Source organism: Heterodontus francisci, chromosome 37, assembly GCF_036365525.1.
Source record: "Heterodontus francisci isolate sHetFra1 chromosome 37, sHetFra1.hap1, whole genome shotgun sequence".
Taxonomy (NCBI): domain Eukaryota; kingdom Metazoa; phylum Chordata; class Chondrichthyes; order Heterodontiformes; family Heterodontidae; genus Heterodontus; species Heterodontus francisci.
The window spans coordinates 24,994,434-25,020,809 of NC_090407.1; the positions used below are offsets into that span (position 1 = coordinate 24,994,434).

At 42.5% G+C, this 26,376-nt stretch overlaps 2 protein-coding genes across 4 annotated transcripts in view; both read left to right on the forward strand.

Annotated features, from left to right (window-relative positions):
- The first annotated feature begins 1,473 nt into the window (after positions 1–1,473).
- Positions 1,474–21,215, forward strand: cplane2 (ciliogenesis and planar polarity effector 2). Its single transcript, XM_068017360.1, has 6 exons — positions 1,474–1,589; positions 11,581–11,740; positions 12,339–12,491; positions 13,078–13,202; positions 19,341–19,477; positions 20,236–21,215. The coding sequence occupies exons 2-6, from the start codon at positions 11,629–11,631 to the stop codon at positions 20,474–20,476; spliced, it is 768 nt and encodes a 255-aa protein (XP_067873461.1). The 5' UTR covers positions 1,474–1,589; positions 11,581–11,628; the 3' UTR covers positions 20,477–21,215.
- Positions 21,216–21,308: 93 nt separating this feature from the next.
- Positions 21,309–26,376, forward strand: part of ano11 (anoctamin 11) — a 47,647-nt gene continuing 42,579 nt past the window's right edge. The window contains exons 1-2 of one of the 3 annotated variants that reach the window (XM_068017353.1): positions 21,309–23,386; positions 25,709–26,229. In XM_068017353.1, coding sequence (XP_067873454.1) covers positions 26,098–26,229 — 132 coding nt within the window. In that variant the 5' untranslated portion in view covers positions 21,309–23,386; positions 25,709–26,097. The remainder of the gene's footprint in view (positions 23,387–25,708; positions 26,230–26,376) is intronic. The other 2 variants (XM_068017354.1, XM_068017355.1) reach the window with 2 other exon arrangements.

Below are 26,376 nucleotides of genomic sequence, written 5' to 3' on the forward strand. Positions count from 1 at the left end.
CTGCCCAAATTCATGACCACCCCCTTGAACTTGCCATCTCACTTGACCTCACTACTACTATTGTGTCAATCACAGATGAGGCCATCTGATCAATTTCTTCTATTGATCACCACCCACAGCCCCTCTCACCCCCATTTCCTTCTGTGTCTGTGCCTGGAAGTAACTCTTCCCCCAAGTCACTTAAAACTGCTCTTCAAATTCCCAAGCATCTACCCTTGGTCCTCCATTCAGGACATGTCTGCAGCTTCCAATCTGCTCAATCACGTCCTCACACCCACCTTTGATGCCCTTGTCCCCATTAAAACTATTACTCTCACCTTGGTCGTTCCCCCGGTTGGGCCCCTCATCTCTGCTCCCTGAAGTCCAAGGGACACAGACTTTAATGTTTATATACTGGTTTAGCCATTAATTGCCAGATCTGCTGGACCATATAAAGTACTATTAGGTCCTGCTCTCCTCTGCCAAAATTGCTCACTATTCCAGGATTGTCCTGGAATGCTGTTATTCTCTACCACAAACTATCTTCTTAAACCCCTCTCCCCAGCCTTCTCCACCCTCACCTCCAACAAGTGCGAAGATCTCATGGACTTCATTTGACATCAAAATTAAGACCATTCATTCAGCTGGCATTGCCACTTCCCTCCTTTTCCCTATTCCACCAGGCCAAACTTCCCCTAAAGGATCCCCCTGCCTTTGCCCTGATCGGGTATCTTTCTCTAGTTTCTCTTCTATCCCCCTCATGTCTTCTCTGTATTTACCTTTTCTATGAGACACACCTCCTGCTACCTTGACCCTATTCCTATCAAACTGCTAAGCACCTAACTTCTCTTCCTGGTTCCCTCACTGACTCCAGTCCCTGCCACTGACTCCACCCCTCTCCCCAGCAAGTGTCAAAGGCCGAACTTGACAGTTTTCAAGCTTGGTGTCATATTTGATAATGACATGAGCTTCTGAGCACACATATGCACTATCACTAAGACCATCTACTTCCACCTCAGTAACATAACCCATCTTTGGCTCTGTCTCACCTCATCTGCTGCCGAAACCCTTTGTTACTTGACTATTCCAACACTCTCTTGGCTAACCTCCCATCTTTCACCGTCCACAAACCTGAGCTCATCCAAAACTCTACTGCCCGTGTCCTAGCTCACACCAAGTCCCGTTCACCCGTCACCCCTGAGGATTTGAGAAGCCCTGTCTAAATGCAAGTTCCTTTCTTTTTCTTGCTGTTTTTATTCTGAGATGATTCGTCTTGGGGGAAAAAAACTCTGGTTAGGAATAAATTGACTTGCAGGAGATGTCCGGGGAAATAATTTGCTTCAATTAGCATGTTAAGGACAAAGGCCCACGTACAGGTTGTCGACGCAGTCGCTTGGATTTCCATGGAAACCGCGCACCTCGCAGGGAACCGCTGCCTTGTGACGTCAGCGAAGGCGAACTAGCGTACTGACGTCAGACGCAGGGTTACCAGGCGTTGCCATGGAAATGTAATGAGCAGGCCCCGGCTTTCGGTTGCTGCCAGTTGTTGAATGAGCGAAGCGCGAATGTTGCACGGACAGAATCACCGACCGCGCGCGCGCACACAAAATGTGAGTACAACAGAATTAGTTGTGGGGACGAGGATGTTGTAATGGTGCTGGGTAACGGGGCCGAGGTTCGAGGGTGAGGGGCTGGAACTCGGGCAGAGGATAGGGAATAGTGTGTAAAAGGGCTGACGCTGAGGGGCCAGAGCGGGGATCGGCAACCTTAATAAGCCATTTTTAAAATTTAGTCGAAAACGCAATATCTTAAAGAGCTACAATGCTGTTTCTCAAATGCTACTTTTTCACAAGTAAAATGTTAATAAAAGTTTTAAAAATTGAAAGAAGCCAGTTAACTAGCATCAACCCCTTCAAGCTTATTAGGTTCCTTTTCAGATCACAAATGTAAAATCCTTTTTGCACCCAACCCGCATTTTTTGAATTTTTACACAGTTTATAGTGACTAAAACATTGAGACATTAAGTGACGAGGCAGAGTATTTAAAAAGTGGTCCTCACCTGGATACTAAATAATGCAAACCTCAAACTGCTGCCCAGGACAGGGTGTATCTGCGGCGCACCAGAAATATATGTGGATTGGGAAATAAAGCCTGGCTTGGGTATAAAATTTAAATCCAATCCGGGCCCCATCCGACAACAGCCAACCCAAACCTGACTGGGGCCCGAATCCTTTAATTTTTTAAAATGCCCGACCCAAACCTGACACACGTAGTCAGGTTTGGTCGGGCAGCCAGGCTTTACTGCAGAGTGCGGAGTCCAGTCTGCACATTTTTCTGCCTTGACGTCCTGAATGTTCATTTGAAGATTACTTCCCGGAGCAAGGCAGCACTGTCCATGTCCAGCTTGACCCGACCCGAGCCCGAATGCTGGACCTGGAAGAGAGACCTGAACCAGACACATTTCGTTGGGTTCGGGTCAGGTAGCCATGCTTTACTGGGGAAGTGCATTTGGCTCTAAGTTCCACCTTCAACCGCGGGGCCCCGAATCTCTGGCAGTCCAACTCTGGGCACTGCTGAGGGAGAGGCTTGGGTTGGGAGTTGCGTTTCTCTGCCGGTGGAGGCATCCAGGTCGGCCCACAGCGGTGAGTTGTCCGTCATTCACATCCCTCAGGAGACGTGGCTCTGGGCAGAGGAGAGGCTGAAATGCCCGGCAGGGTGCAAGCTGCCGGTGCTGAGGCTGGTGTGGCCCGGGTGACTGCTCATCATGAGGAGGTGACCCCAGCTGAACCAGCACGCTGGCCATCACAGCTCTGCTGAGAGGGAAGAATGTGTTGTGCACAGCTAAGACTGGCAGCAGCAAGACCCTCGACTATCTAGTGCCTTTACTGTGCACCTTGGCATCTGAGAGCACTGTGGGGAGAGTTGCTGGCTTTGACGGGCTGCGCACTCTGGTGCTGGTCCCCTCCCGGGAACTGGCAAATGAAAAGATGAGTTCGATTGATCAAGGTTGGGAGCTGCACGAGTCCTTAATGAGCAACAGGTTGCCAACCCCTGGACTAGAGAGTAAGAAAACTGGTGCTGGGCAGAGGGGAGAAGGTTAGCACTATAGGGAATAAAACAAAAAGTGCTGGAAATACTCAGCAGGCCTGGCAGCATCTGTGGAGGGAGAAGCAAAGTTAGCGTTTCAGGTCTATGACCTTTCTTCAGAACTGGCAAAGGTTAGAAAAGAATTAGGTTTTAAGCAAGGGGAGGGGAGTGGGGGAAGAGAACAAAGATGAAGGCCTTCACTTGCTTAAAACCTAATTATTTTCTAACCTTTGCCAGTTCTGGTCACAGATCTGAAACGTTAACTGTGCTTCTCTCTCCACAGATGCTTCCAGACCTGCTGAGTATTTCCAGCACTTTTTGTTTTGTTTCAGATTTCCAGCATCTGCAGTATTTTGCTTTTATTTTAGCATTATAAGGAGGTTGGAAGGTTGAAAGTAGGTGGTGACACAAGTTGGCTCGCACCTGTTTCCATGCATTCATTGAAATTACTTGAAATGTTTGTCTTGTGCTGCATTTACTGTTTAGTTAACATTATCTTGATTGCATTTCTATTAATATTTATATTCCTGCTGTTCCCTCTCTCATTCTCCCTCCATTGAGTTTATCATCTTCCTCACTGTCGCCACTGCTGTGTTGGAGAACCTTCCAAGCCTGTTTGTAAAGAAGACACTGAGACTTAAATGTTTTGGTGGAGACTGTTTGTTTATTGCTTGCCATAGAGCTTACTTCTCCACTCCTAACAACACCCAGCCAGTGCTGGCTGGCTCTTTATATGTCCTTCTGAGTACAATTAACTAATCAATACCCAATGCCTGTTCACCTTCAACTACTCGGTATTTAACATCCATTAACAGAACTTAATAGACACTAATAGATTCCCCTCTTCTTTAAATTAAGTATGCATATATAAAACAAAAAAGGAGACAAAAGAATACATTATTATACCATCAACCTTCAACAGCACCAACTATTAACACTGTATATTCCCCCTTTATTTAAAAAAAAACTTGTCTAAAAATTACAAAGCAATCTTAACATTAAAAAAAAATTCCACGTTTTCCTAACTCATCATAACACAAGACTGCCCTCTTCGAGGACATCCAACAATTTCTTTGAACAAGCACCTCTCTTCATAAAACAATCCGACAACTGATGACTTGCATCGACTCATTTTATTTTGGAATTTTTTTTCCCCAACATTCCTTTTATGCTCGCAAGATCAATCCTCAACCTCTTTACTGTTTCACTTTTTGTCGAATGGACATTGTCCCAGAGAGGATGGTAATCTATATAGCATTCTATAGGAAAATTTTTCTCCAATTGCCCTTTATATAAGAGTTCCTTTAAAATACCGTGATAAATACATACCCATATCTATCGCTTCTATCAGTGCAAGTGTCTCAACAGCTAAGGTGCTTTTAACTGTCTTCTTTATTTTCTTCGATTCCAAGGCTAATGGACAACATTTATCATTTCTTCTCACCAAAAATATAATGAACCCTGCTGCGTTCGAAATGACTAATTTCATTTCTTCTGGGTCACCCAATGCTGTCCATTTGTCAAAACTCAATTTCATCAATGTCTTATTTGCTGTCAGCGCTTCCTCAACAGTAGCATGTTTCCGCATGGTGCTCAATTCCAAATCATCATAGCAAGCATCTGGTGCACAACCAGTTTAATTGCCTGATTAAGATCCTTAACTGGTTTGCTTCTTCCTTGGTTGCAGAGACTTCCTTTTGTGAGGATCTGGCCCAATTTATTGGGATCCTGTTAACATTCTCTAGGTAAGACTGTTGACTTAGGCAGACTAAGTTGAGGGTAACCCTAATATTCATCCATATATATTTAAAAGCCGGACCTCCAAATTTAAATTCTTGTAGAACTTTATCTACCACAAATTTCTCAAATGTCGCAGATCCTCCCCACAGAAAATCGTCTGCGTGCATTAAGAAAATGCCTGCTAGTTTTTCTTCATAGTATCAATCAAACATTTTCGGATCTGCCTTTAGCTGAATACAACCAGCTTTTAGTAAGACGGATCTAACTGAAAAATACCACACCCTGGATGCATCGTTTAGCCCACAAACGCACTTGTTTAGCTTCCATAATTTCCCTTCTATATCTCCAACTTGTTTTGGTGGCTTTTAAAATAGTTCCCTTTGAAATTTCTCCCCTTGCAGAAATGCTGCTTAGATGTCAATAGACTTACATTCCCATGAATGTGTCACTAAAAGGGCTAGGAAAATCCTCAAACTTGCTTTTCCTGCTGTTGGGGAATCAACTCTTAACTTCTTGGACGCCTAGTTGTTCCTCAAATCCCCGAGCTACAAGTCTGGCCTTCGTTTTATACGTACCATCAGAAGTATTTTCTCTGCACAGAATGATCTATGGGACAATACTGGTTATCCTCTATCTGACACCTCTGTGTATATGCCAAAATCTCTCCAACTGTCAAACTCTTTTTGTTTTGTATCCTTTACCAATTTACCATCTAACTTGTAAGTAGCCACTGGAGCTTCTCTATCGTAAGCACTGCTACTTGTGGCGCCGTTTTCCTGCTCGCTGGTCCTTACTGTTGTGAAACCACATCCCCTTCTAGATTTCCTATCTCTTTCTGGACTGCTACTACTTGACCTGTCCCTCCTATGACCAGACTTCCTTTCACAAGTTTGTGATCTTTTCCTTGGACTGTGATCATCCTCAGGCCCACTGTCTGAACTTCCACTACGTTTTCTGGCCTTCCACATTTTCACTTCCTTTTGCCAATCTATAGGTCTGCTATCCTGTCCCTTGTCTTGCACATTCAGCCAATGTTTGTATTTCCCTGTGGCCTTTCCTGCCCTTCCTATAATGGTCACTCCCCTCCATTCACTAGCCCCTTCTAGCATATACGTCACTCAAGTCCCAACTTTTGGTAGTTGACCTTTGGGATAAATGGCCTTATCTTTTTCTTCACTATCACTTGGTCCACTCTCAGCCCGTTATCTGCCACAATCTGTTACTCGTAAAGGTCTGACATATGTGCATGCGAAGTACGTGGTGCAGCATCAGTGTCCATCATTTGTTCAGATTCTGTCAATGTATAATCAGTGCCAATAAGCTGCGAGAAATGTACTCTAATTGTTTGGTTGCCATTTTGCAAAGTTACCGTTTTGCCATATAACTTTTCCTAGGCCTCTCCATTCTTTCTTCCCTTCTCTTTTGTAATACACCATGTCCTTGGTATTAAAATTATTTACTGATGGCCTGATCCGATAACTCAGAACTCTACTGATTTTTTTTTTCTGAAATCTCTGCCTTAATAAATGGTCTGCTCCCTGCATGTATGGCATTCAAATATTCTGCAAAAATTGAACTAATTGTAGTCCCCTCTAGAGTCGGGGGTTGATCCCACATTACCGAAGTTATTGTTATGACTGGGTGAAGAAGGGGTCTCAGGCACCCCTCTTGCCCCTTTCCTGGTTTGGCCATAACAGGGTTTATCTTTTAAAACACATGGATTTTTAGCTTATCCTCTCAGTGAGCCCTTTGCATACTGCACTCTAATTATAATTGCAAATGAAGCAATCAGACAGGTTTTCTTAGGTTTAAATAAGACAGATGTAAGTTTATTAGCCTTATCACTCTAACTCGGTTAAAATTACTAAAATACGCAACACAACCACTCTAACATGCATACGAGCGAAACACACACACAAATAGATACAGAGGGGAGGAAAGAATTGGGGGGGGTTGTTGAAGTAGAATTTGTAATAAAGGAAATTCAGTTTTTGGGTGCAAATGTCCTTGATAAAAGCTGAAGTTCTGGAGTTCTCACTGGGGCCCAGGGCACAATTTCCAACTTGCTTCTCTGGTACCAGAAGACTGAAGAAGTGCTCTGTCGTGAGGCTGAAGCTGCGACTGTGGGTCCCTGGGTCTTTGCTGGAGAGAGAGACGAGGAGAGACCTTTTTTTTTGTCTTCACGTTGCAGTCTGTTCCCTTTCTGTGTGACACAATTCAAACAGTCTCCAGTTTGGCCAGCAGGTAAGTCATGTGACCATCTCTTTGTTTGAAATAGCAACTTCTTCAAAGGGTTGCTGGACTTCAGAGTCTCCCAGATACTCAGTGGGGTGGGTGGAGTGCTGGCTGTTACACAGACAAGATGTGGATCATCATTGTTGTCCAGACCAGTCTTGTTACTTGAATCAGTGATCACTTCCATTGTCTCTATTCAACTGTGTCTCAGAATGCAAATGTGCAACCATGTTTTCAGCTGCTCTGTTTCGTTTTTTTAAACAGGTTCTGTGCAATGTCCAGTAAAAAACAAAGTTCAGGTAGTGGCACATATCACAAAACTAATAGGTTTCCATTTAGCAGGTGTGATTTTTGTCATAGTATTTTCGTATTCCTTTCATAAACTAATTGATAGGGGCCGTAGCCCACAACCATTTGAAGCATGTTTTTTTGCATGTTCTGCCCATGCCAGAGCAGTCATCAATTTACAATTTGGCTGCGGCTAAAAATTTCTAGAGCAGTTCGTCAATCACGGCATGATTTTTCTCACTAATCCCATTACGTAAAGGACTTTTTGCTGCTGTGTGCATTGCTACAATATTCATATTTTCACACATACCCCTGAACTCACCATTGGCAAATTCTCCTCCATTGTCAGTTAGAAACCTAGCCAGTGCTCCTAATCCCGTTCCTATCCACCTTTCCATTATCTTGTCCACTATTACTTTTTTGTCTTTACTATAAATTACCATTGACAGACTGAATTTAGTCACTGTGTCTATAAAGTGTAGAAGAAAAATGTGTGTCTTTATCCCATACCTTCAAGTCCATTGCTATGGATTCATTAAAGTCCCTTGCTAATAGGAGACTCAATACGGGTCACGATTGCGTCCTCTTGTATTTCTTTTTACAGATCTCATGTTTTTCACTGATAACCTTGATAAGTTTAGCGTAGTCATCATCTTTACCCCTGCATCCCTTAGCAAAATCTTCAACCTATGACAAGATGGATGTGCAAACTGGGGATGCAGTTTTGAAATAATTTACCTTTTCTCCTTTAAATCCCTACCCCCGGATGCCATTAATACTTCTTTAACATCCTGCTTAGAGATATTGGGTCTCGCTAAAGGAATACAATAATGTCCCAACTCTAAACTGCAAAGCTACAGATTTCCTAAATGGTTATGTTCCATAACCAATTTCATCCGAACCTTTTTCATAGCTTTGCTGTTAACTAGACAGTCTATTTCACTGGATACTACATCCATGCTAATAAAATGGTTTACCCGTGCTATTTTACACGGAATTAATGTGTTGTCATCCCCAAACCTGAAACAGGTAGAACTTTCATATTTCTTGACCTAACTTCAGTCTTCCTTACTTAAAGAATCCATGTAATACCTTAACCAGTCCACTCCACATACCGTGGACGTACACCCACTGTCTAGTATTGCGCAATTGAACGAATCTGTGACTAGGACACTCATTACTGGATTGAAGCTTCTCGTGACCAGTGCAATTCCTTCTGATTGATCAGTAGTGTCATCTTCGCCTTCCGATCCTTCCAATTCATGTGTCATCTCAAAAACCCTTTTATTCCTTTTTGGAAAATGCAATGCATAGTGATATTTTGAGTCAGATTGGAAGCACCTGTGATCACCCCTTGGTTATTCCTGGGGTTCATCCTTCTGTCCTAATTGCCCAATTCCTGCTATCTGTTATAGCTGCCAAAAGGGTTCCTATCCTCATTCTTTTTGTTTGTGATTCTCTTTTTGTACTGACGTTTGGGCCCCATATTTGAACAGCCTAGAAATGCTGCTAACATTGTATCCTCCACCTTCTGTGTCACCGCTGAAGAGCCCATTTGCGCCATGAAAGCAGCTGGAAAGGAATGTTTTCCCCCAAAAATTTTCAGGGCGTCAGACATCTAATCAAAAAGCGTATCTCTTCCTTTGAATCTAACTCCGGTTAATACCAAGAGCCTAACCATGTTCTATATCCTAGCACAATCTAACAATTTGAAGGCAAGTACTGATTTAGAAATTTCCAAGTAGAATCGCTGCAGCCTTGCATATAGTTGGTTAAACTCCAAAATATAATCTATGGAAGAACCATCCATTTTTCCAAATTTATTGTAGTCTGACCGCACTCAATAAATCATCTTTCATATAAATTTTATCCATAAATTTTAAGAGATTGTCCAAACCTTCCTCATTGTCCAAATGATGAGACTCTAGCTCCGAGAACAGTTTGCCCCCCTAATCTTGCTTCTAGCGGGAAGTGAAAATGCAAGGGCTATTCCTTGCTTCCTTTTAGGTAAAGACATTTATCATGTCTATAGATCAGCTTCATTCTTCCATTGATCAAGCTTCGACTTCACAAAACAGCGGTGGAAAGTCATATCCTGACACTTGCACCTGGTTTCTGTCATCTTTCTTAAAATAAAAAACTCCAATTACAGCCTTCTCAAAAAAAGATACTCCAATTCTAATCTTCTGTCCGAAAACAAATCTTAATCTCCAATCTTCACTTTCAGGCAACCATCCTCTGCTACTAATGTTGGAGAATCTTCCAAGCCTGTTTGTGAAGAAGACACTGAGACCAGGATGTTTTGGTGGAGACTGTTTATTGCTTGTCATAGAGCTTACTTCTCTAGTACTGGTTGGCTCTTCTTTATAAGCACATTATCTGATCTACACAGTTACCTAATCTACACCCAACACCTGTTCACCCTATTACCTTCAACTACTAGGTATTTAATGTCCATTAACAGAACATATTAGATACTAACATGCTATCTTTCAATTTTGTACTCCAGTCCCCTCCCCAGCTACTGTCTCGGGCTGAGCCAGAATTTTTGCAATCTTGATATTCTATTTGACCCCCACTAAGCTTTAGACCCCATAACTTCTCCTTCACAAAGGCCGCCTATTTTAACCTTTGTAACATCTTTGCCCATGCCTCAGCCTATCTACTGCTGAAATCCTCATTGATATTTTTGTCGCCTTCAATGTTTTCCAGACCGACCTTCTATCCGCTACCCAGTATAAACTTGAGCTCATCCAGAGCTCAGCTGTCCAAATTCTAACCTGCTCGTCCATCAACCCTGTGCTCACTGAGTAACATTAGGTCCTGGTCAACCAATGCCACCAACTTTTATCCTTGTGTTAATTCCTTTCATGGCCTTGCACTCTTCCTACCTCTGTAACCTCCTCCAGCTCCACAAACCTACACAAATTTGCATTCCTCCAACTCTACCTCTTGAATGTTTCCCTCCCCTCCCCTCACTTTGCTCTCCCATTGGCAGCTGTACTTTAAATTGGCTAGACTCCAAGCTCTCTCTTTTCCTTCCTAACCCGCCCTGTGTCTCTTCCTTTAAGACCTCCTTAAAACCTACCACTGACCAAGTTTTGTCATCTCCACATAATATCTCCTTTGGCTCAGTGAAGCTCTGGGATATTTTCCTGTGTTAAAGGTGCTGTGGAAATGCAAGTTGTGATTGTATTTTTGCTTCTTCCAGCTGTATGTACAGTTCCATCTCACTAATCATCACAAACTCTCACTGTCAACCTAATGTTCCCTTACACTATGGGATGGAGAGAGGTAGTTAAAAGACCATGCTTCTTTTTAACCAAAATTTTCTTTCCTCTTCTGAAGTCACTGACCCTTGCTGAGGCACTGGCAAGTAACATTTCTTCATGTGTATGCTTGAATGATAGGCAATTTTACAATGGAATACAGTTTTGACTGACTGTGTCCTCAGGCACTGTCTGTGGTTGTGCACCTTCCAGCTAGGGTCACTGTATACTGATTAGGAGAAGCAACACAGACTGATTTCCTTTCTCCCTTTTCCTTAGCCCAGGGGCGCTGGTCAGATGTTATCATTCCAGTTGCTGCTGATCCAGTGGTTGCCCTACACCAGGGATCAAACCTAGGGCCTTTTGGATGATTGTTATCAAGTGGTTACCTACTAAGCCATCAAAGAAACCAAAAACACAGACCTGACATGAAAATCCAATAGGATATAATGGATTTAATGTGTTAGATGTCAGAGATCTTGGTAAGGTGCCTTACTTGTAATTTGTTGCCAAAGGGAAAGCTTTTGGGTTAAAAAAGATAAAAATGCAACTTGCAAATTGGATAATAAATCACCTCATCTTGAGCAAAGGGCAATGATCAGTGAGAAGTCCTAGTGACTCTGGAGGCCTAAGCAATTGGTACTGGAACCTTTGTTCACTTTTATAAATGTTCTTGTAAATATTAAATGAACAGTGTTTTAAGGTGTTTGGAGCAGGGATAAAGTTCAAAGAAATCTACAAAGACTGATAGCTGGGTATATTACAATCCCTGTGGTCACTCTGGGATTGTCATTTGGCGCTGAGTAAAGACAGCTTTGTGCTGTGGACGGAGCAGACTGTTGTCATGTCAGTTTGGACTAGACAACAATTTTGGTCCAAGAAGTGACTGATCAGCACTCACTGCACCATCCATTTACATTTTTGAGATACAGACATCTAGAAATATAATTTTTAAAACAAAAGTTTGTTTAATTTTTCACAGTCTGCTGCTTGATGGGAATTCAATGTTCTTGAGCTCCATGCCCAAGAAATGACAGTTCTCGTGAAATCAGGATCTCTAGTAACAGCCGATTGGCTCAACTCTGTGGAGGGTCGGGAATATCTGGCCAGCATCTTGCGCAGAAACAAGAGGAAAGTGTTTGGTAAGTAAAAATTTCTCCTTCTCAAACCTGAAGGGAAAGCCACAAAGCACAGGCATATTTCGAAATATCTCCCTTCATATAAACATGTGAAAAAAGGCAGGAAAAGACTAGCTGGTCCATTAAGACTGCTGTATTCAGGGATTTACTCTGTTTAATTCCTTTCCCCAATTCCTTTACCCAGGGAGGGTGGGGTTTGCTGCCTCACATATTTTAATATCCTCACTGCAAATTTTATAGGCAAGAGGAGAAGTTGACACATATCCAGTGGGTATGAGTACAGTACACAAACAGCTGGTTTAGTTTACTGCATTGTAGACACATTGCATCTATCCATTCAGATCCTGTTTGTGGTGTGTTTGTTCTGGAATTGATACCAGCTCTTCAGTTCGTTACATGTGTCATTGCTGCTGGTAATGGTTGAAAGAGTTTGCCTGAGGGACAGGTGTTCTTATGATGGTTCAGGTTTGGAAATATTTTGAGTAATTGATGAAAGATTTAATTTTCAAAAGTGTGGGTTGATGGAGCCAGGTCAAGGAATCAGCTCTGTTCATGTCAGTATGACTTGGTAACACTGAGATATAAATGTGTTTGCTTCCAGGATTGCTTGAGCGGCCAGTGCTCCCCCCACAGGCTGCACCTGACACTGCCAGTTACAAGATCTTTCTGTCTGGGAAGAGTGGAGTAGGGAAAACAGCAGCAATTGCAAAGTTCGCTGGTTTAGAAATCTCCGGTGTTCATCATGAGACCACAGGTGAAGCTACAGCCTACAATCAGCTATATGTGTCTCTGTATACTGTAGTGTCCATATTGGCTATATGTGTGTGTACATACACAGCACTATATGTACTTGCTGTGTATGTGTGTAGTTGCAGTATTGTGTTGTAAATGTATTTGTACACAAATGCCAAAGACTTGCTGGTTGATAGGTTAATTGGCCATTATAAATTGCCACTAGTATAGGTAGGTGGTAGGGAAATATAGGGACAGGTGGGGATGTGGTAGAAATATGGGATTAGTGTAGGATTAGTATAAATGGGTGGTTGATGGTCGGCACAGACCCGGTGGGCCGAAGGGCCTGTTTCAGTGCTGTATCTCTAAACTAAACTAAACAGTACTGTATTGCAGTGGTTGTATATGTGTTTTTGTACAACAATGTACTCACTGTGTGTACACAGAACTGTTGTACTGGCTGTATTGATATATCTACACAATATTGTGCCCTAGATTTTGGGGGGGGGGACTTTATAAAATCAATAAAACAGTTCAACTTTGGGAATTCTGGTGAAAAATTGTATCTATTCTTTGAAGATAAAGTCTAATGATTGTCTTAAATGCAGGAATTCAGACAAGGACTGTTTATTGGCCAGCAAAGCTGGTGGAGAGCGGTCGAGTGATCATGTTTCGCTTTCAGTTCTGGGACTGCGGTGAGACCTCCCTGAAGAAGTTTGACCACATTCTTGCTGTAAGAAAGCATCAAAGTAATTGTATAAAGAAATGTATAGATTGAATGCTGTAGGTGCATTCCTCTTTTCATGCACCATAGGACAAGCAATTACCAAACAAGAGCAAAGAAATAACTCAGCAACTGGAAATGTATTCTCAGAGGTCCCCTTCTTTCCTCATGTCAGTAAATAATTATCTAGTTTTGTGTGTCTGTGTTCTATCATTAGATGCTAATCTCTTCTTTCACTTTCCCACCCAGTCTGCATAATCTTCTCTTTCAGTGGTTGGCTTCTGAATCCCACCAGCACAGACATCCACTTTGGGTGTCATTGTACTAATAAGAATCGTAATATAGTCCCCAGAGGCTTAGTGGCATCTCCTGGTGTGATCCCAAGTTTGATTCCTGGTTTGTGTTGAATTAGCTCATCTCAGCAGGGTGGCACTTGGGTCTCCAAAATTGGACTAGGAAGAGGATAAATCAGTAAGTTTCTCGCCCTTAATTGCAATTCACTGACCTCTGCTGAAAAGTGCAAAAGCATAGTGTTAGGTGAGAGCAGAATTAGACGTGGCTATGGTTGCCTCACACCATTGAAATGCTTCCCCATGTTCATTGCGTTGACTCATGCAAGAAGCTTAGCCATCACTTGACATTGGCTGTATCTTGGAGGTGGTTAGTGCCCATGGAACCTATACCCTACCAGGTGTCAGCAGCTTTGAAAGGGAAAATGTTTAGTTTTTTAAAGACACAATATCTTGTAACTATTATTCACTTTTTCAGGACATGGGTTTGGGCCTACCGATCACATATACTGATCTAACATACAGGTTCCAGCTGTGTGAAGGTACTTGGCGGGGCCAGTTGCCTCACCTTAAATGGGGAGGAAATGAAATTACAAGGAGAGTCAGTCCAGATTGCTTCATTAGCTTTTTGTTGGCTCGTTATATACCCATTGAATCTTACAGCGCAGAAGAGGCCATTTGGCCCATCATGTCTGTACCGGCTGTTTAAAGAGCTATCTAATTAGTCCCACTTCCCTGTTCTTCCCCCCCCCCCCCCCCCCCCCCCCACCATAGTCCTGCACATTTCTCCTTTTCAAGTATATATCCAATTCCTTTTTGAAAGTTACTACTGAATCTGCATCTAACCACCCTTTAAGGCAGCACATTCCAAATCATCACAACTTACTGAGTAAAAAGATTTCTCCTCATTTCTCCCTTGACTTTTTGCCAGTTATCTTAAATCTGAATCCTCTGGTTACTGATCCTCCTGCCATGGGAAACAGTTTTTTCCTATTTACTCTATCAAAGCCCCTCACAATTTTGAACACCTCTTTTTAAAATCTTAATCTTCTCTAAGGAGAGCAATCTTAGCATCTCTAATCTCACTACGTAACTGAACTCCCTCATCCCTGATGCCAATCGAGTAAATCTCCTGTACACCCTCTCTGTGCTTTGACACCCATCCTAAAGTGTGGTGCCCAGAATTGAACACAGTACTCTAGTTGAGGCCGAACCAGTGATTTATGATTTAGCATAACTTTTCACTTTTGTACTCTTTGCCTCTATTTATAAAGCCAATGATCCATATATTTCTTTTAAACAGCCTTATCACTTTCAAAGATTTGTATATGCGAACCCCCAGCTATCTGTGTTCCTGCACCTCCTTTAAAATTGTATTATTTAGTGTATTATATTGCCTCTCCTGTATTTTCCTTCCAAAATGCCTCACTTCACACTACTCTGTATTAAATTTCAGCTGCCTTGTGTCTGCCCATTTCATCTATGTCCACCTGAAGTCTGCTACTAGCCTCCTCATTACATTTTCAAGCTTTGTGTCAACTGTAAGCTTTGAAATGATACCTTCTGTACCCAGTTCTGGTCACTAATATATATCAAAAAGAGCAGTGGTCCCAATACCAATCCTTGCGGCACTACTGAATACTTCCCTTTCCCAGTCTGATAAATAACCGTTCAGCACTGCTCTCTGCTTTCTGTCTCTTAGCTAATTTTGTATCCATACTACCACTGCCCCTTTAATCTCATAGGTTTCAATTTTGCTAACAAGTCTATTTTGTGGCACTTTATCAAACACCTTGAAATCCATATACACAACATCAACTTCAGTAGCCACATCAAACTTCTCTGTTATTTAATTGAAGAGCTCTGGTTGCACCTTACTTAAAAATCTATCTGGCATTTGTTAGTTCATCCACCTAGCTTGTGCCATCAGCAATTTCTGTAATAATATGAGCAGCATTCTGCCCCATATCATCTTTGGGTTTTGTAAGCAGCAGGGGACAAACAGCAGACCTGTACAGAGCTGCCATATTCATTGTTCCCCAAACAGAACAAGGAAAATCATCACAATCTGATTCTGAATGCCAGCTAATTACTCATAATTTCTGTGTATCATTAAATCTTAAAAAGCCTTGCATATGGAACTTTAACGATGCTTTCTGAAAATCCAAGTTAAATATTTAAATCCATTTTGAGCCCTTGTATTTGTGTAATAAATTCCGCAGACACCTTGGACTGGGCTCCTGAATTTATGGGGATATAAATGTTAATGAGTCTCAGCTAAACCATATTTTGTATTACGTGGTGTCCTGTGGAGACACAAACACTAATAAGATGAATAACCAGTTATATTGTTTGGTATTGGATGAGGAAGTAATGGTGACCATTGCATGGAATCTTCCTGTCCACTGAACCACTGGAACTGGCAGAAGGGACCTCAATTTAGTGTCTTGTATCGCTGGGTTGAGCACTACCTAGAACGGTACTCCAAGGAAAATGTCACTGAGACCGCCCTCAATGCAACCCAGTCTCTGCCAGTCATGGATGAGCAGGACGTACAGCCAACAAAATCGGAACTCAGTGATGCCATTGATTCTCTAGCCAGCGGAAAAGCCCCTGGGAAGGACGGCATTACCCCTGAAATAATCAAGAGTGCCAAGCCTGCTGTACTCTCAGCACTCCATGAACTGCTTTGCCTGTGCTGGGACGAGGGAGCAGTACCTCAGGACATGCGCGATGCCAATATCATCACCCTCTATAAAAACAAAAGTGACCGCGGTGACTGCAACAACTACCATGGAATCTCCCTGCTCAGCATAGTGGGGAAAGTCTTTGCTCGAGTCGCTTTAAACAGGCTCCAGAAGCTGACCGAGCGCGTCTATCCTGAGGCACAGTGTGGCTTTCGTGCAGAGAGATCGACCATCGACATGCTGTTCTCCCTTCGTCAGATACAGGAGAAATGCCGCGAACAACAGATGCCCCTCTACATTGCTTTCATTGATCTCACCAAAGCCTTTGACCTTGTCAGCAAACGTGACCTCTTCAGACTACTAGAAAAGATCGGATGTCCACCAAAGCTACTAAGTATCATCACCTCATTCCATGACAATATGAAAGGCACAATTCAGCATAGCGGCACCTCATCAGACCCCTTTCCTATCCTGAGTATCGTGAAACAGGGCTGTGTTCTCGCACCCACACTGTTTGGCATTTTCTTCTCCCTGCTGCTCTCACATGCGTTCAAGTCTTCAGAAGAAGGAATTTTCCTCCACACAAGATCAGGGGGCAGGTTGTTCAACCTTGCCCACCTAAAAGCGAAGACCAAAGTACGGAAAGTCCTCATCAGGGAACTCCTCTTTGCTGATGATGCTGCTTTAACATCTCACACTGAAGAGTGTCTGCAGGGTCTCATCAACAGGTTTGCGGCTGCCTGCAACGAATTTGGCCTAACCATCATCCTCAAGAAAACGAACATCATGGGACAGGACGTCAGAAATGCTCCATCCATCAATATCGGCGACCACGCTCTGGAAGTGGTTCAAGAGTTCACCTACCTAGGCTCAACTATCACCAGTAACCTGTCTCTAGATGCAGAAGTCAACAAGTGCATGGGAAAGGCTTCCACTACTATGTCCAGACTGGCAGAGAGAGTGTGGGAAAATGGCGCACTGACACGGAACACAAAATTCCGAGTGTATCAAGCCTGTGTCCTCAGTACCTTGCTCTATGGCAGCGAGGCCTGGATAACGTACGTATGCCAAGTGCAACGTCTCAATTCATTCCATCTTCGCTGCCTCCGGAGAATACTTGGCATCGGGGGCAGGTCTGTATCTCCAACACAGAAGTCCTCGAGGCGGCCAACATCCCCAGCTTATACACACTACTGAGTCAGCGGCACTTGAGATGGCTTGGCCATGTGAGCCGCATGGAAAATGGCAGGATCCACAAAGACACATTGTCCAGCGAGCTCGCCACTGGTATCAGATCCACCGGCCGTCCATGTCTCCGCTTTAAAGACGTCAGCAAACGCGACATGAAGTCCTGTGACATTGATCACAAGTCGTGGGAGTCAGTTGCCAGCGATCGCCAGAGCTGGCGGGCAGCCATAAAGGCGGGGCTAAAGTGTGGCGAGTCGAAGAGACTTAGCAGTTGGCAGGAAAAAAGACAGAAGCGCAAGGGGAGAGCCAACTGCGTAACAGCCCCGACAAACAATTTTTTCTGCAGCACCTGTGGAAGAGTTTGTCACTCTAGAATTGGCCTTTATAGCCACTCCAGGCGCTGCTCCACAAACCACTGACCACCTCCAGGCGCTTACCCATTGTCTCTCGAGACAAGGAGGCCAAAGAGAGAGAAAGAGATTTCCATCAGTATTCTACTGGAGTGTTGGCCTGTTGGCCTAGGTTATCTGCTGAAGGTCCTGGGAGTGGTACTTGAACCTACGTTCTTCTGACTTGGAGGCAGGAGTGCTAGTAACTGAGCTTAGCTGGTGCGCATTCATGGACTGAGCTTCATCATAGCACACAGTTTGATGACTTTGGCATGAGGCATTTAGACTGAATCACACTTTTTTCCAATGTCTTCATATTTAAAGACTGATTTGAATAATCCATTCAGCACCTGCTGTTTCTACTTTTCCCTAATTAAATTTGTATCCAATTTATACATCAAAGTCTGACCTCTGACACTGTATGCAGCTTAAACAAATGTATGCAATTTACAACGATGTACATAGATGGAAAAGCATGACCAAAAATTGTGGCAACAGGAAGCTTGCACCCTGTGCAAGATTTTTAATAATATACTGCCTGACCTCCATAGTACTGCACACTGGAAATCGAGACCAAATATAGTTTTCTGGTGAAATAAAGTAAGTGGATGGGAGATAATTGGACCAGGCACACTAATGTAATTAAGTCCCCATTTTAAAGCCATAACTTCTGCCCTTATTTTTAGAACTTCCCTATAAATTCTTGTGCCCTCTTTTATAATGGATGACGGAAACTACTAGTTTGGTTCCTGGGGTGAGAGGGTTGTCTAATGAGGACAGACTGAGTAAAATGGGCAGATGCTTACTGGAGTTTAGAAGAATAAGAGGTGATCTCATTGAAACATATAAGATTCTTGAGAGGGTTTGACAGGATAGATGTTGAAGGGCTGTTTCCTCTGGCTGGAGAGACTAGAACTAGGGGGCATAGTCTGAGGATATGGGGTCAACCATTTAAGACTGAGATGAGAAATTTCTTCACTCAGAGGGTTGTGAATCTTTGAAATTCATTATCCCAGAGGGCTGTGGATGCTCAGTCATTGAGTCTATTCCAGGATGAGATTGATAGATTTTTTTTTGACTCTTAAGGGAATCAAGGGGTATGGGGACTGGGGGGGAAAGTGGACTTCAAGTCAAAGATCAGCCATGATGTAATTAAATGGCAGGGCAGGTTCGAGGGACCGAATGACCACCTCCTATTTTTTTATGTTTAGTTGAGGTACTACAGCAAAATTACTGCTGGTGGAAGGATGTAATTTACATAGCTAGTGAAACAGGCTTGAGAGACTGAATGGCCTACTCCGTTTTCTATGTAATTGCATCCGTCCACAGGCAGTGATGCTGCAGAACCTCAACTTCCCTCCTATTCTTTTCAATTTATAGACCTTGACTTTTCATCTGGGTTACCCAGTTTTTAAAAAAAAAACACAACTCCTTCCCTTGTGTACTTGAAGCGGAAGTCACTGTCTGTGTTTTAGCAGCCCTTCTACACCCATATAAAAGTGGGACATCAAGGTATTGACTGAAATTGAATAGACTATCAGATGTACTGTTTGTAGTGTGCAGTCCTTAAATTATTTCTTTTATTCCACTCAGGCCTGTAAGGATAAGGCTGATGCCATCTTGTTCCTTTTCTCCTTCACTGATCGGTCATCATTCGACGATTTACCCAGTCAAATGTCACGGATCATGCATGATTCTGAGAAGATTGTTAAAATTGTTATTGGTACAAAGTATCCTTTTAATTATAAAAGCATTTCAGATTTGAACTCTTTCACCTGACTATTGGTATTTGAAAAACGTTGATATGTTTAAGAATATGAAGCAAGTTGCAGTCAATATTTATCAATGTTTTGGTTTCTTTTATTTCTTGATTTTAATCTATGAAAGTTTTTATCTTGTGTTTCCTGTATGCTGTCTAATCAGTTGGTACTAAATTTCAAATCTGTACTTTAACCTATGACGGGAGGACATTTGCATGTTAAAATAAAGGGTTTGTTTTCCAGTTCTTGTCCCCCCCTCCTTTCTAAAAACACCAAGTCTTGCTGGGAACTAGCAACGCTGCTCACTTAAATGGCCATTCTTCACATGTGAGTTAGTGTCAGCAGGCTACCTGATGGTGAAGGCATCACATCTAGCCTCATCTTGTCCTAACTCAATGCCCACATACTTGTTCTTTCCAGCAAGAGACACTAGATAACAATCAGGAATAGGAATCCTGGCTGATTTATTTTTTCCTTAGCCTGGGTGTACTGGAAGCAAGTGTAGAACCCCCATTACCACTGCAATAGGATTTCAATGCCTTTTTTATTTGTTTTTCTCCTTGAAGGTAGTTCGTGGTTTCATAATGTTTTTAAGCAGCTTCTGAACTATAATATTGTGAGCCACAGAATTGTAAGGAAAAGTAAATATAACTCTTTGATATTTCCTTTTGATGTATATGAGAATAGTACGTAATATCTACTCATTTTCTCTAACTGAATATGAACAGATTTGATCAATACATGCACACAGATGTCAGCGAGAAGGAACTTCATGATTTCCAGCAGACATGGCATCTGCCTCTCTTCAAAATAAAGAGCATCAATGGTCCACGGTTGTCAGATGGAAAGACTCTTGATGGCAAAGCAGGGCTGCTGGAGGTAGAGCACATACTGAATGGAGTGGCTGAACAGCTCTGGTACCAAGATCAAGTGACAGCAGGACTTGTCCCTGCACCACACCACCGTTGAGAACCTTTCAGCCCTTGCTGAGGTTACTACAGCCTCTCCCCTGGAGCACACTCTTCTTAATCTATATCTACTAGAAGGTAGTGACCTGTAAACACTGGGCCAATTGTGTGAGGTTGGTACCACAACCATTGCCATGCTCCTATTCTTGCAGTTCCACGATTGGCAGCCAGTGTTCAAATGGATGTGAAAGTTTCTCCAGTCCCTCAGCTGGTAACATTCAGCAAAAGGTCTGGAAAACCGAAGTGTTTCACCTCAAGGCAACACCATGACTTAAAATCTGTTCATCATGAATGAATGTTGACACTCTGAGCAGTCATAGTCAGTCTGCAACACATAGCCAGCTGCTAACTGCAGAGTGAACTGCTATGACTAGAAAATAGGTGCTCTACATTTTTTGGTTGTATTGAGTTCATATGTGGTTTGGTACCTGCATTGGCAAATTACAGACCTGTGAAGCCTAGTTTAAAATAGTGCAGGGTTTGCCAGGGACTCCAATTAAAAACCAGCCAGCCAACCTCTGGAAAGCTGGCATCCCTACACAATCAGCATGGAAATGTAATATTTTAATCATGAGATCCATGTCCCGAGGTGTATATTGTCCTCTAGACTTTATTGCTGATTTTCAGTTCAGTGTTTAGCATAACCCAGGGGTGCACAGCAATTAATAGAGACCTGAGTGTACAATGATGGATTGTGAATCACTACAAAAATACAAATAAAGTGTAATAGATTGCTGAAAGGAGACGATTTTTCCAAGCATAAGGATCCTTTGAGCCTAGATTAACATTTTTTGTTTCCATTTCTCTCCTTTGCTTCTGAGAGGACAGAATCTTGTTGGGGAATGGTGCAACAGCAGCATATGGCCCATAAGTCATCCAAGGGTCCCTGCTTCCTGTGGGAACTTAACTAATGAGTGTTGGCAGGGTGTTCAACCATGGAGGGCATTATAGTCCAAACCTGAACTTGTACTTGCTCAATGTCTACACATTGATATCACTGGATAGCAGACAGGATAGGAACTTTGGTGGATTTTCTCTTTATCTACCCCCTACTCCCTGGTCCAGCAACAAGGGCCACTTGTGTCTGGGCTTGGATCAGCTAACTGAACTCAGATCAGGATCAATCCTGGGATGTTCTTGGTCTGTGTAGGTCAGAATTCCACCAATGTTTCATTTACCCATTAGGCATTCAGGGATGCTTGAAATGTTATTGATTTGATAGTAAGTTCCAATGACAACACAGCATGCTAGATAATGGAAAAGTATTGCGGTTATGTGTCCTTTGTGAAGGCACCGCTAAATGTTCCTGGCCACAACTGTACCTGGAAATGACATGCAACCAGCTAGTTAAGTACAGGATATTAGAGGAACGATCTGCTTGAGATCCAAGTTAATGGAATAGACATGAATAACTCAATAAGGGCTTTCAATCCCTGCAGCATAGGAATTAGTTGTCCTGATTGTAATAGGTTTTCATATTTATATTTGACCACCTAACAGCTGCCTCTTAGCCTCGTATCCAAAAGTTAATACCCACATTACATAGCACAACAGATAGCTTTAAATGAACATTGCAGAAAGTAGCATATGTTACTTGATATTTAATCTCATATTTTCTAGCTGGAGCTTCATGATTTAAATTAATTTGCTTTACTAATATTTGAGTAGGGATCTGTGTGCATGTCATTACAGGAAATGGTATCTACTCCTGCAGAGCTACAGACGGGGATCTAATGATTATATTTAAAAAGGGATCAGATGATGGTTAAGACCTGATGCAATGTTCACGTTATTCATATTGCCACCATTACTACTTCAGTCTGCCCACGAACGATGGACAGGGCAGGTCAGGAGGTGCCCATTTCCAGTGCTTCTTAAAGGAATCAGTAATTGCAGTAAAGAAAAACTAAAAGTAGGTCTGTGCCTCATTCATTGATACTCTTGGAAATTTTGAACCTTGAGGCTTCCTTGACTTCAACTCCTTGCTGCTGCGTTTGCTCATTAAATTTCTCTGACACTGAAATAAACCACCCCTGCCTTTCCCCAGGCCCATGAACAGTGTCTGCCCTACTGGATTTCCCAACCTCCCAAAAGTGGGCTGCCTATAATCAGTGCGATCAGCTCACCTAGTCAATGCTAATGATGCACAACAATGAAAATTGATCTGGCCTACTACTGATGTCAGCACCTGGGCAGGGCAGATGTCCAGTCCCCCTATTTAAGCTGGAGATGAATATTGGGCCCCAGAGAGTCAAGTAAAGGACTTGTGTATTGAGATTTTATTTGCTTGAGGAAACATTTTGGTTAACAAGTATTCATTTAAATCTGTTATTGCTTCACCCTCTGAATTCCAAGTATTTTCTTTCACTGAATAGTTCCATACAAATGCCAGGCATTGACCATCTCCAACAAGAGAGAATCTGACTTTCTCCCCTTGATGTTCAACGGAATTATCATTGTTGAATATCCTACCATCAACATCCTGGGGGTTACCATTGACCAGAAACTTAACTGGACCAGCCAAATAAATACTGTGGCTACAAGAGCAGATCAGAAGTTGGGAATTCTGCACCGAGTAGCTCATCTCCTGACTCCCAAAGCCTGTCCACCATCTACAAGGCACAAGTCAGGAGTGTGATGGAATACCCTCCATTTGCCTGGATGAGTGCAGCTCCAGTGACACGCAAGGAGCTTGACAGCATTCAGCTCAAAGCAGCCCATTTGATTGGCACACCATTTACCACCTTAAACATCACTCCCTCCACCACCAGCGTACACTGGCAGCAGTGTGTACTGTCTACAAGATGCACTGCAGCAACTTGCCAAGCCTCCTTCAACAGCACCTTCCAGACCTACGACCTCTACCAGCTAGTAGGACAAGGACAGCAGACGCATGGGGACACCACCACCTGTAAGTTCCCCTCCAAGCCACATATCATCCTTACTTGGAAATCTATCACTGTTTCTTCACTGTCGCTGGGTCAAAAACCTGGAACTCCCTTCCTAACAGCACTATGGGTGTACCTACACCACATGGGCTGCAGCAGTTCAAGAAGCAGCTCAACGCCACCTTCTCAGTTAGGGATGGCAATAACTGCTAGCTGACATGAAAAAAAAATGTATCTGTCCAGTGGGAGGTGAAGAGAGGAATAGTCAAGGAGACAAACACAACCACAATCTTTCACTTATGCAATCTTGAGGCAAGGAATCTTATGAAAAGATCATTGCATAAGATTTGTACTAACTGCTAATTCTATTCCATCCCAACAATACCAAATGTTTCTCATTTAAAATTTAAATTAGGAGTTTTTTTGTGTTTCTTGAAGGTGTTCCTTTCCTTATTGGGATATCATTTCACAGGCTATGGTTGTTCTCAACCAGTGGCCATTCTTCATCTGTGAGCCTCAAGAAAATTATGCCCAATCCCGTCTTCATCCACCATTCAGGGACCTTCCTAGTCTCTAGTGTTCAAAAAAGAGACACAAATTTTATCTCCAGACTATCAAAAGTAGATTGAGTCCTTATTCTGTTTTCTTATATAGTGTAGGAGAGCTGCTTTTAACATGATACTGTATATTGTAACCGTGCTTCTGCTCCAAGTCTCCTCAATGGATCCTAACTCATTTCATTTACATGGATTAATTTGTTTAATTATGCAAATCTTAACACCATCAACCTAAAATTTAAAAAAATTGTCGAGGCTGTAGCTCAGTGAAGAGTTTGCTGCTCAGTGAGACATTGACTCCTACAGATCATGAAGGTCCCAGGTTTCATTGCAGTCTGCTGAGTCAACGTAGTTAAATTGGGGCAGCTGCTGAGTGGTTCAAGTAACCTTTGTGTTCCCAATCTAGGGGGAGAAAAAATCAGCCACCTTTTCCTAATCAGTGAATTCTGATGGAAATTATCTATGTGTGGATGTTGGGTGAGGACACAGGCTCAGCTGTGATGTCTTTCCCCTGTGTCAAATAAGGCTTGCACATGAAGAATAGCCACTTGACTGAGATACTGTCTAGTACCCATGGAACTGTCTTCAGGCAACAGTCAGCACTTCAAGAGAGGAGACACAATTGGAGGTGGTGAAAATCATATGAATGTGAAATTATCACTGCTTGTGAATTTTGGGTGATTAGCATTTTCTCTGGCAGAGTTCCATAGCTAAGACACAGTCTACTCACTTTCAGATTTATTTTAATATTGCATTGGTAACACTCTTGCCTCTGAGTCAGAAGATCGAGAGTTCAAATCCCACTCCAGGGATTTTAACACACAATTTAGGCTGACACTCCAGTGCAATACTGAAGGGGTCCTCCTTTGGATTTACACATTCTTGGATAGCAGTGCACAGAGAGCAATCATTTCATGTGAAAGGCTGCATTACTTTTGCAGAAAACATCAGTAACCTTTGGCACCAACTTTCTCTCCTTTTCTGAAGGCACGAACTCAAGTTTGCTTTGGGTTCTACAGATTTTATATAAATACAAACTGATCATATGAATAGAATATCAATTGATGAAAATATGAGTCCTTTCACATTTGTGGCTTTACATGATTATAAGCAAGACAGGCATTTTTTAATCATTGATCATACGCAAGTTGTCATGCAGGAAATGATATAGACACCCAGAAGTAAATTACACAGCAAGTAATGGACATCCGGGGTAAGTTGCACACAAAGTGATGGATACCCAGAGGTGAATTGCGCAGTAAGTGATGGACATCCAGGGTTGAATTACAGAGCACGTGATGGACATCCAAGGGTAAGTTATACAGCAAGTGATGGACATCCGGGGTGAATTGCGCAGCAAGTAATGGATGTCCAAAAGTAGATTACATGGAAAGTGATGTTAAATAGCACGTAGTAGACTCCATAGAATGAGTTATACAGAGAATAATGGGGACCTAGACATGAGTTACAGAATAATGAGCCCTGTGGGTAAGTTGCACATGGATTAACAGGTGTCTGAGAGTGAATTACAGCCAGTATGTATATATTTGAGTGTATCTGCAATTTTGTGAAATTAAGCAACTCTATAGAAGTGTCTCTCTGTTCAGGTTATGTGTATTTGACACAAAGAGAAGTGAAAGGTGAATAGGTTTTCTTGGCAGGTTGAAATGGCAGATAGATAGGTAAATACAATATTGCATCTGCCTTGTGTTGATTCTGCAGCCTTTTCCTTAGCTCCATTGTGTCTCCTCCTCCACTGTGTGCATTATGTTATTAATATTTAATCAGTGCCCAGGAAGCAGCTATCCTAGAATATTTCATATTTGAGTGGATTGGGGAGGAAGAGCAGCATTGCGATGGCTAAATTTTAAAGGCAGAATTGGATCAGAATCTGAAGTGGCTGAAAGCTCCAGAAGGCTGTTTTTTTAAAACGATATAAATGGGAATGCTGAAGACTTAATGCAATTCATTGCGCCTGTGCACAGCACATCTGCATGAGCAGCAAAGGAATCCACTGTTGTATTGATCCGCATCCCCAGATTTGTGGCTGTAAAATGCTGAAGTCTCATTTCAATAAAAAAAGCTGAAGTTCTCACTGACTGAAGGCATTAGAAAGGGTCTGCGTGTTTCACAGTTTTGCTTCCACGGCCATGTTTGATGTGCTGTGAGACTGGAAGATGCTACAGAGTGAGAGCTTTGAGGCTCAAGAGAATCGTAATGTGCTGATAGATTTCGAGAAGAATGCATCCCAGGTTTTGATGGACACGTACGGAAGTGTTCAGAATGGGGGCTACAGCTCTACCATCTATGTAAGTTACCTCATTTATTCTGGTACTAATTATAATTCTGCTAACTCCTGTTTCTAGGCGTTACAAATACACCTTGTGCCTACACAACTTTCGAATTGAAAGAGGTTGCCGTACCTTCTAAAAAAAAATCAGAGCTAATTAACAGTA

Excerpts from the sequence above, each read along its gene's own strand:
- cplane2 (XM_068017360.1), top strand. The coding sequence starts at position 11,629 with ATGACAGTTCTCGTGAAATCAGGATCTCTAGTAACAGCCGATTGGCTC. Across the intron at positions 11,741-12,338 it reads AAACAAGAGGAAAGTGTTTG|GATTGCTTGAGCGGCCAGTG; the intron begins GTAAGTAAAAAT and ends GTTTGCTTCCAG. Across the intron at positions 13,203-19,340 it reads AGTTTGACCACATTCTTGCT|GCCTGTAAGGATAAGGCTGA; the intron begins GTAAGAAAGCAT and ends TATTCCACTCAG.